The sequence below is a fragment of the Helianthus annuus genome, chromosome 13 (genome assembly GCF_002127325.2).
Source record: "Helianthus annuus cultivar XRQ/B chromosome 13, HanXRQr2.0-SUNRISE, whole genome shotgun sequence".
Lineage (NCBI taxonomy): Eukaryota > Viridiplantae > Streptophyta > Magnoliopsida > Asterales > Asteraceae > Helianthus > Helianthus annuus.
In genome coordinates, this window is record NC_035445.2 from 57645733 (window position 1) to 57656716 (window position 10984).

The 10984-nt window shown below is 35.5% G+C and overlaps 1 protein-coding gene across 6 annotated transcripts; it reads left to right on the forward strand.

Moving 5' to 3' along the window:
- The first annotated feature begins 1920 nt into the window (after positions 1-1920).
- On the forward strand, positions 1921-5923 carry LOC110897926 (protein EMBRYO DEFECTIVE 1674). Of its 6 annotated transcripts, XM_022144657.2 has the most exons (6): positions 1935-2076; positions 2208-2276; positions 2380-2513; positions 2751-2827; positions 3379-3595; positions 5060-5923. In XM_022144657.2, the coding sequence occupies exons 3-6, from the start codon at positions 2457-2459 to the stop codon at positions 5561-5563; spliced, it is 855 nt and encodes a 284-aa protein (XP_022000349.1). In that variant the 5' UTR covers positions 1935-2076; positions 2208-2276; positions 2380-2456; the 3' UTR covers positions 5564-5923. The 6 variants fall into 6 exon arrangements, with proteins under 6 accessions (XP_022000348.1, XP_022000351.1, XP_035837798.1 ...); XM_022144656.2 differs by lacking the exon at positions 2208-2276 and having other exon boundaries at positions 1921-2076; positions 2439-2513; XM_022144659.2 differs by lacking the exon at positions 2208-2276 and having other exon boundaries at positions 1921-2076; positions 2439-2513; positions 3397-3595.
- Positions 5924-10984: the final 5061 nt, after the last annotated feature.

Genomic DNA, 10984 nt, shown 5'->3' on the forward strand with positions numbered 1-10984 from the left:
CTGTCGAGTAGTTGTAATTACAATTCGTTTCCTTTTATGTAGCCTTGTAGAAAACTATATATTGAGGGTCATCATATGTAAAAATACAAGCAATAATATTCAATCATATTCAATACCATTGATTACTCTTTGAATCATACTAAAATGTAAATGAACCTTTTGCCGAATGCAAAAGTATGCAACAAAACTTTAGTCATGGATAATTCGATTTTACATGCCTAACCTTTATGCTAAAAAGTTTCTAAGATCTAACCTCAGGTAGTCAGGTCAGCAGAACTGAGTTGAAGTAGACATCAGAATTAAGAATTGAACGTAAACCACGACGGCTGAAGCAATCAAAACCAAAACTTTACATTTATTCGGCTCTGTCAAGTGACAAAGAGACAAGGTGGAGTTGAAACATAAATGAATTAGGGAGAGTAAGAAGCATGCGACGTGCTCTGTACGAGTGTCTAGGGGTGTTAATCGTGTCGGACGACATGTGTAATAGGTGAACCCAAACCCAACCCATATATTAATTTGTATCGTGTTGTTTCAGATACACTTAATATGGCGCCGTATATAGGGAAAAATTCTTTTAATAGTCATTTTCAAGAATGAGTAACAACATGTGTCATAGTTTAGACATCCACATTATGACTTGCTAATAACTAAAGCAATCAATAAGTTGATTTCGGTTTTTTGCTTTGTTATCTCTCATCTTCGATTAACAAACTTGGTTATATATAATTAGCCTAAGATTAGAGAAGCGAATGGAAATAATCAAAGAATCGACAGTTATAACTAATAAAATAGTATTATTGCAAGTGAAAAATTTATAAATGGTTAAAAAGGGTATTCACTTGTATAAATTATAAGTTAGACGGACAATTAATATTCAAATTATTTAAATTTAAATTTGTACACTTTCATCTCTGAAATCTAAATATATAACTTATAAAGAAATACCACCCTTAAATGGGCCACGACTAAGTTAGACAATGTATCACACATGTCATGTTCATATTGATTTATTTCATAAACCGGTCGTGTTATATGACCCAAATATATTTACCTTTTGTGTCGCGTTTCCGGTTGTTAAGATAACTTTTTAAACAAGTAGATAAGGGACTCATGTGCAAAGAACAGGACTGTACCTAACGGAAATAGTTAATGTTCGTTATGGAAGGAACAGAAGCAGGGGCGGAACTAATGAAGAACTAGCGGTAGCATGGGCTACGGCTCAAACCCGTACTCGCAGTGTATTTTTTTCGGTTTTATACATTAGGATACCCCTAACATATACGAGGATACCCTTAATGGAAAAATATGAAACCTGAAATTATTCATTAAGCCTAAAAGTTGTTAAATAATTAAGCCCAAATAATAAGTTTCATGATAATTAAGCCCAATTATAATAAAGCCCAAACAAATAAAATAATCCATTGATTATGGGCATGTATGGGCGGCACTTGGAAGTTCTGAAAGTCTAAAACCCAAACGTTGCACAACAGAATCGTCAATCCTCATTCGCACTTTCGCAGTCTCGCACGAACAAGCCATACAGAACAAAAACTTTTGTAAAGTAAAAGACGACAATGTGATCGAACGATTTCAAACTATGAAAAAAAAGGGGCAAATCTATTAGATATTATCATTAAAGATTCTGGGCGGTTTTATAGGACGAACCAATACGTTCACAAATCACCCAAAAAGATTAATTATCTACTAGTAGTATTTATTATCTTTTTTTATTATTGTATGATGATTGTACGTAATTTCTTTTTTTTTTTTGGAAATTCCTGAATTAAAGGGCTATCTTCGCCAATGAGTACCAAAATTTGACTACAAGACAATTTCTAATTCTATTGTTACCTTAGTTTAAAAAAAAAAAACGAAACTTAGAAGGACTTAAAGTGTAATTTGCTCTTAATTCTTTTTTATATTAAAAGTGAAATTGGGCGGCTGATGAATTTGGGCGCGATAAGAAGAAACCCAAAATTTGAACAGTGAGTGTATCCGTTCGTCTTCACTGTTTAGCAGCCATCGATCGTTTAAGGTACTTGAGTTCACGCAGGCGGCCATCAATCGGTTAAGGTACTTGTGTTCTCTAATTGAATTCTTTTATACTTTGGCCTTTCTTTCTGTTTAGAAATTGTTATAATTTGGTAAATAATCATCAATTACATTATACGTTGTGATTTTCACATAAGATCTGCCAATTTCAGACTCTGAATTTGATACATATCCACTTATAATTAGGAGATTATCACATATGCCTGGCTAACCATAAAGAGGTTGTTTAATCTTTATTCCTAATCGATTTCTAATTCTGATATTGAGTCCTGCCTGATAATAACGCTTCATAGGAAACTATTATTTTTCTACTTATGTGTGCAGGAATTTAGATTATACTTGAATTTGATTGGAGTATGTTTGTTTCCTGTTTTACATCATAGTTCTGCTGCACTGCACTCATGCCAAACCTTGTCGGTGAATCCAAAACCCCCATTTCTTCATCAAAGCGTAAATCAGTACGTTCACACGTCAATTCTTTTTTGAATTCTATCTGTTACCTTTGCATAACATGTGTTGTTAACAAGGGCGTAGTTTTGTGGGGGCGGCCCACCCCCCAAACTTTTCGCTTGTTAGTGGAGAGTATGTAGTTTTCGTATAGAAATTTTTAGGTATATACGTTTTTGACCCCTTGGTCAGAAATCTCAAGCTTTGCCACTGTTGTTAAACTAACTCCAATCCAATCATCTTGTCAGGTTTTTTTGCATGGATGGTGGCTCATAAAGCTCGAAAGTCAATCCAAATTGGGCGTTGGAGGCTTTCTTAACAGAGAGTAACTACTTTTATTCTTATTCGATTCCTATCAATTTTACTAATTTCGTGAAAATAACGTTAAAAAGCAAGGGACGGTTTATCATGCATCATGTGGTGGCGTTGATAGCCGAAAGACAAGGGGGTACATGCACTAATCAGCTTTTGTCCCAATTGTTGAGTGTTATGTGCGTTATGTCCAAGGCTTGATACAAAACTACTCTCAAGCCGGGGGTCTCACTGGAAGCAGCCTCTCTATTCCTACGGGGTAGAGGTAAGGTTGTCTACATCTTACCCTCCTCAGACCCTACCTTAGCTTTGCTATTGGTGGGATTTACTGAGTATGATGATTCCTATCAATTTTAATTACTTCATCCTTACATCTCATGATCATATAATCAGTTCTTATATATGATGATTCTAAACTTCAATTTGTCATTTTTATACCACGATTACACAAAAGTTCTATTTAAATAAAGGTATAATGATATTTTTAGAAGACTTTAAACATCTCTATTGATTTTAAGAATGCTGGAGTTGTTGTTTGTTATACCGTGATTTTTAATACCACAGGACGTTCGAAACACGCAGAATGCGACTTTTCGGCTCTCCATCAACCGGAAAGAGGCCGAATATTAACACTATCGATGATGGAGTTCAAGTTTATGGTTCTGCAGCAATTGTCAAGAGGCATGATAACTACACTCTTGAAGCAGAAGATGGCATCATAATCAGTATTAGTGGTTACATCATTAAGTCACGCACACTGTCTTATGGCTTCTCATCTGAGGTATCACCACCTCTTTGTTTTATAATTCTTATCTTGGTTTAAAAAAGCGAGCTTAAAGCGTGAGGCGATGAAGCGCTAGGGTTGTCGCTTTTTTTGCTCTGAGGCAACAAATCACGTGAAGCGTTTTGAAGCGCGCTTTAAGCCCGAAGCGACGCTTCAGCCCAATCAGGTCAGATTTGGGTTTTTTTTATTTAGGCCCGATAGTCTCTAATAGGGTATAATTGAGGCCCGCTACTTCTTTACCCTAAAAAAAGAACGTTAGTAAACATCTTCAGCCGCTCCCTCCCTCTTCTCCATCGATTCTTCATACTTTTTCCAATAATCGACTTTAATTTGTGTTTTAACTATGTTTTTTTATGTGTTAAGTGTGTTTTTTAATCATGTTTTCGTGTTTATTATTGATAAACAAGTAGAATATGTCATATTGATGTGTACAAATATTTTTTAATTTTTTTTTTAATTTTGAGCGCTTCGTATACGTGAAGCTCTCGCTTCGCACTTGAAGCTTCGCTTAAAGCTTTTGGAACCAAAACGCTTCGGAGCGCCTCACGCTTTTTTAAACCAAGATTCTTATCCACATTTTGGCTGTCCTTTCCAACAGGGCAGCCATACCATGAAAGTTTGAGGTGCAAAACAGACGGGTGGGTGATGGGTTCGGGCATAGTTTAAAAAAACGGCTGAGGCGTGCGGCTCGAGGCGGGGCCTCAGGGGGTTATTTTGTATGTGCGCGCCTCAGGGGGGTTTTGATGTTTTTGATTTTTTGTGTCAATTTCAAACATTTGATGTATTTTTATGTGTGTTTTTTATGAATACGATGATGAAATTAGTTAGTATTTTTTTATATTTATTTTTTAATTCTGCCCCGTGCTTACGCCTTAGTTCGCCTCGTACTTTTAAACCTTGGGTTCAGGTCAAAACAAGAAACTTTTTGGGTTGGTCGAATAGGGATGACCCATTGACCACTTTTATGTCTACTATTAACTTTTTTTTGTTTCTTGTGATTGTTAATGCGTTATGTATGAGTACAAAATTTTATAGGGGGCGGTGTTTTGTCTCAGATGGGTCATATCAATATTTTAAGCTAAAACGGGCTTGGATCAAACAGGTTAAAAGTCTTCAAAGTCTATTTGATTAAGTAAGATATACGTATGTAAATGAAATCAAACTAAAGACCTTGTTTTTTAAACAATATATTTAGTGTCAGTGTGTCCAAATATCCATTCATAATTTAGCATATACTTTTCAAGTTTCACTACCATTTAAATAAGATAGTTTTTACAATCAAAAGGATTTGGGTCATCATACGCAACTTTTAACCCGTTTTGTTTTAGCCAATTTGTATACTTTTCTTGTTTACGAATAAGATTTAACCCGAATCGACCCATTTCCATACAAACGTGTTGAAATTGCAACCTGTAATGAAAATTTAAAGTACGAAAATTTAAATACACAGTTTTTTCACAGGTCTGTGATAGTTTCCTTAGCGGATTTCCATGTAGCTGGGAAGATTATGCCTTTAAATCTTTTCATGATAAGTGTGACGACGATACAACAAAACAATCCTTGCCTGCGTCTTTTGATGATCTTCCGGTCACTCATGTACGGCATTTATTGATGTCAGGAACTGCTTTAACGAGTATTATTTTCAGAGATATTATGAAACATACTGAAAAGATTCTTAATCAAAGCGTTCCGCCAGTCGACAAGATCTCCACCAACTCTATAGAAGTTGATCACAATCAAGATGATATTTCTTTCTCAAATTCAACTCAGAAGAAGATAACTGAAGAAGATATTAATACTGCAGTTGATTCGCACATGAAAAAATCTGAAGAAACCGAAGATGATGGTTTTATGTCGGATGCAATACGCAAAATAACCCAAGTAAAACAGTCGAAGGTATTACCAAGAATATATCCCCTAAGGTCCAGGCAAAAAGAAAAAACACTAGAAGTTGATGATGATTGATCAAAGGTTATATATACTGAAGAACATGATCCGGTAAACTGTTTCTAATTGCCCATGGTATCTTTAACCATTCTCTTAGTTTTGAATGAAGAAATTAGCTAACAAATTCGTTGAAACAACTTTAGTTTCAACCGTCACTTATTTTTAGATATGATGTATCTTGAATGTCGAAGGTTGTGTATGCCCTTGAACATTGGCTTTTGACTTGTAGGGTTTGACCAAATTAGCATGGCCGATGTATGATCAATATGTGCATTGACCCTTCTGTTTTCTTCTAGTTTCATCTTTCTGTTTTTGGCCTTGTTTATGTTTTAGAACTTAGGATGATTTGATCTTGTTATTATCATCAGATTAAGTAAATTGTATTATTTTTTTTTATATGTGATCATGCATGCAATAACAATTAACTTATGTGCATTTATAAATGTGAGAGTACAAAAAAAACTAGCTAGCACACAGACCAAATCCAACAAAACGTGTAAACCTTTGGTCATTAAGTGACCAATAAGGTTGATGCTTGATAGGAACATGTATGAAGCGAAACACATTGTTAAGCCGTAAAGGGGTGCTTTAACTGGTTGGCTGAAAGGCGCATTTGACGAACAAAAGAGGGGTTGCGTCGTAAGACTAGTTGTAACTACGAAAACACTTTTGGAACCTATATATAGATCTTCAGGAGTCCTAAAACATACTTTGATCTTCATGGAGAACTCTTCGAATGTTGTGTAAAGTTCTATTTTGAGGGTAATTACTCGTAGAAAACTAGATCGTTATCTATAAGCGTTCATAATGAGGGATAAATAGACCCCAGTTAAGTATTTGATTAATATAGGCTTTTTGCAAGTGGAACAAATCCATCAACAGAAGTTATCACAAGAACAAGTTTTAAGAACAAAGAATCATATTACTTATATAAAAGATCAGCATTTGTTTCTAACAAACAGACAAATTAAATCCAACCCTGCTTCTACCATATTTAACCTTCCTTTCTACAAATCATTCATTATATTCTCCATAGACTGATCAAACTACGTCTGTCTTCTGCCACATGATCAACATTTACTTTTTACATTCACCGATCTATGCAATCTTCATCACTCGTCCACATCCTGGAGGATAACTTCTTACAGCTGCAACTCGTCTTCGGCTAGAACAAACCTCTTCACTAACACTCTCATTCATTACATTATCACCAACACTCTCACAGGCCCTCCCAAACATCAATGCGCTTCTTCTTCTTCTTCTTCTTCTTTAACTTTTCAACTGAGAATTCAATCTTCAACCCGTCCTCCGTTTCATACCATCTTATTTCTTTTAAACACGCTCCATGAATTCTGACTTCATTATAAACACCCAACTCCCCTATCCCCTCATCCGAACCACACGTTGCCACATCACCAATTCGAGGTATAATGTCATAATTTGAACCTTCCGATTCCGATTCTGTGTCAAGTGGGATGAAATCCAATACTTCTTTATCAGCATAATCAGATTCACAGCCTTTGTGTTTTTTAACACATTGGTTCTCATCATAAAACTGATCCGGAAAATCACGTTTTGCTGAAACTTTTATTGGTTTCCATTTGCAGCCGTAGCTGTATGAATCCATCGGGTAAGACTGCATCAAGAAATCAACAAATACATAGATACTTTCAGAAACTTATGAAACAGAAACTTATTTATATTTGAAATATTAATTTGGACTTGTTTAAAATCTAGAAATATTAATGGTGATTATTGATCAGTTTGGTTAAACAGAAAACTAGTTAAATAAACAAATTAATATTTACGAGAATGAGATAGAAATATTTACCAGGAGATAAAAATTATTGTTGCTTCGAAACCAAGATCTTGAAAGTTGGTAACTAAAACGTTAAGAACGATGATGGTAACTTTAGGGTTATGGTTCGGAGAGTGTCGCATAATAATACGTATATATATAGTTGCCGCAGATAAAGATCGACCGTTAGAAAGGGATTTAAGATTTTTTAATACAGACTTTGTTTTCACGCAAACCTATTTTTCATAGGTCAAATTCTCTGATTATTTTAAGTTATTGAACAATATCTACGATAATTATAACTAGGTTATAACCCCGTTTATTACACGAGTTGAATAAATAAATTTTATATACTAAATAATAAAACAGTATATCTTTAAAAGCATTTTTTATTGTAACGGTTGAATAAATATAATTTTATATATTAAATAATAAAAAGTTATATTGAATAAATCTAATTTTATACATCAAATAATAAAAAGTTATATCTTAAAAACCTCATGTATTACATAATTTTATAGAGTGAAAATAAAAATATTTAATATATTTACACAAAGTTTGGTTTTCGTGATAAAAATAGATTATTCCGTTGTTGCAAAATTTGTTAACGAAGTCTCAATAAATTTAACCCTTTATTTAAAACTACATAAATATATAAATGATAAATAATATTAGTTAATTTTATTTTAAGTTTCGTAAAACCTGTTTGATACCAAACTAAACAAAATGTTCAAATATATAGTTAAGATCAAATTAGATATTAAGTTTGAATTTTAAGTAAATAGATAAATATAAAAGTAATAATTAATTCAAATAAATAATAGAGTAAATTACGATCTTGGCCCCCATGGTTATATCACTTTTACCCTTTTAGCCAAAAAAATAATTTTTTAACATCTAAACCCCCAACGTCTTTTTTTTCTAACCTTTTTAGCCCCTAACGTCTTTTTTTCTAACCCTCTTGGCCCCTAACATGTAATGGATGGGGTTAGTGTTAGGGGCCAAAAGGGTTAAAAAAGAAGACGTTGCGGGCTCAGATGTTCAAAATAACATTTAATGGATGAGGTTAGTGTTAGGGACCAAAATGGTTAGAAAAGAAGACGTTGGGGGCTCAGATGTTAAAAAATTATTTTTTGAGCTAAATGGGTAAAAGTGATATAACCACAGGGGCCAAAATCATAATTTAGTCTAAATAAGAAGATTAAATTTAATAATAATTATCCATAAGATATTAAACTAAATAATATTTAGTAGAAGGATTATCTATAATTAATTAGAAAAAATTAAATTAAAAAAATAATTATCTATAAGAGATACCCTAATATAATGACAAGTGTCCCAAAAGTGGTTTCTTTTATTATATAGTATAGATTGGTATTTTTGTGTACATAGCATTAATTATTCGCTGTTAAATTAGTTTTCTTTTTATTGTAAATATCAAGGAATAAAAGTGAACGGTGGAGATCTTTTTTAACTTTATTGCCATGATAAGGCTACACGCTATGGGGTCAGCCTTGGATCAGCCTGGACCGACGCCGCCCCCAACACCGTCCCCGTCTCCCCTCCCCCCGTCGTCGTCCTCTCCGTCTCCATGGAGACGTTTGAGACGGGCCACAAAAAGACAAAAAATGTTACCGTTTTAGCTTGTGACCGTTGCAAAAAAAAAAAATAATAATAATTTAAATGCCTAATTTGAAAACTAACGGCTAATATTCAAAAAATCCCTGAAATGACAAAATCAATAAACTTTTTATATAAATACAACCTTTTTACCCTATTTTTTGCCCACTTCAACCCCATCTCTCTCTCAACTTTTATAAAATCTTCTACTTTTTATAAAACATTCATCTACTTTTTAGATGTCGACTCGATATCGTCGAAGTGGCGAAAGATCAATCCGGTCGTGAACAATATATAATAATTTATATACAAGTGGGCGCCGAAGTGGGATGAGTGACGAGTATGTTTTTAAAGCGGCAATGGATAAATACAATTCGAACCATAAAACCGCTTTCCCACACATTCGGGCTTGGGAAGCTTTACGAACGTCCAACAAGTGGGCGCCAGTTCCAAATGAGGTTGAGATGACAAAACGACAGAAAACCTTGGAGACCGGTAGTTTTAGTGCCAACAGCTCGGACGCAAGATGTCAAATTAATTTAAACGATGACGTCGAATTTGACGAAGAAGAGTACGCCGTACGACAGGAGGAACGTCCCCCGGGCCGGGACACATCAAAAAAGGAGGCGGACAAAAAAAAAACGAAAAGGGGGGCGATTCGAAGATGGAAGCGTTTATGGCCCAATTCAAAGCGTATACGAAGGTCACAGCCGAAAAGGCAAGGGCGAAAGAACGTGTGGCAGAAGTGATACGGATTCGTATACGAGTGGGTGAGAATGTTAGAAAACCCTCTAACAGAAATGCCTCCTTCAGCCAACCGAACAGAGAAGAACACAAGGTTCAAATTTAATAATCAAACTTATTCAACAACCCAACCAAGAGTTTTACCCAATGCTTAAATAGAAACAATGAAAAGATAAATAGGGAAGAGATAAACTCAATCCCGTAAACAAAGGTTTTTTTTTTTTAAAAAAAAAAGATAAAGATCAAATACTAAATTAAAATAAACTCCTTATACTGGTTGGATTGGGTCTTCATGACATGGGTTTGGGCCTAGCCACTTTCGGTTGCATCTCCTCCTAGCCGAGCACCTTCCATTGGGTCACCATCTAGGCTTGGATCCGTATCATCCGCCCCCCTAAAAAATGACTCGTCCCCGAGTCATCATCAAAATCATCCCCCGGAGTAAAAGGAGCTAAGTCAGCCACATTGAAGGTCGCAGAAACACCATAATGTCCAGGTAACTCGATCTTGTAAGCATTGTCGTTAATGCGCTTTAGGACACGAAACAGACCATCTGCACGCGGATGAAGTTTGCCAAAACGACCTTGAGGAAACCGGTCCTTGCGAAGATAGATCCAAACTAAATCACCCTCTTGAAAAATGACCTTACGCCGGTGTTTATTAGCTCGAGCTTGATATTGGAGATTGTGCTTCGTGATTTGTACTCTAACTTGTTCATGTAACAACCTGATATGGGAAACCCTTTCATCCGCTTCGGGACTAATGTTCTGGACCCCTGGTAACGGCGCTAAGTCTAACGGTGTAAACGGGTTCCGTCCATAGACCACGAAAAAAGGACTACGACCCGTCGAACTGTGATTAGAACGGTTGTAAGCAAACTCCGCTTGGGGTAGCGCAAGATCCCACTGTTTCAGATGATCTCCAACAAGACACCACAGTAGACTCCCAAGACTTCTATTAGTAACTTCCGTTTGGCCGTCGGTCTGCGGGTGGTGGGAGCTGCTGAATTGTAATTTAGCTCCCAAACGCTTCCACAGTGTACGCCAAAAATGGCTCACAAACTTGACATCCCGGTCGGACGTAATCGTTTTTGGGATGCCATGCAAACGAACGATTTCCGCAAAATAAAGGCGCGCTACATGTGAAGCATCATACGTTTTGGAACAAGAAACAAAATGAGCCATTTTCGAAAACCTATCAACCACGACCATAATAGAATCTTTTTTCGTTGTGTGAGCGGTAAACCAAGCACAAAGTCCAGACTAACATCCTCCCAT

Coding starts and splice junctions, on each gene's coding strand:
- LOC110897926 (XM_022144656.2), top strand. CDS start 2,457: ATGCCAAACCTTGTCGGTGAATCCAAAACCCCCATTTCTTCATCAAAG. Junction 2,828..3,378: donor GGAGGCTTTCTTAACAGAGA/GTAACTACTTTT, acceptor TTAATACCACAG/GACGTTCGAAACACGCAGAA. Junction 3,596..5,059: donor CTTATGGCTTCTCATCTGAG/GTATCACCACCT, acceptor GTTTTTTCACAG/GTCTGTGATAGTTTCCTTAG.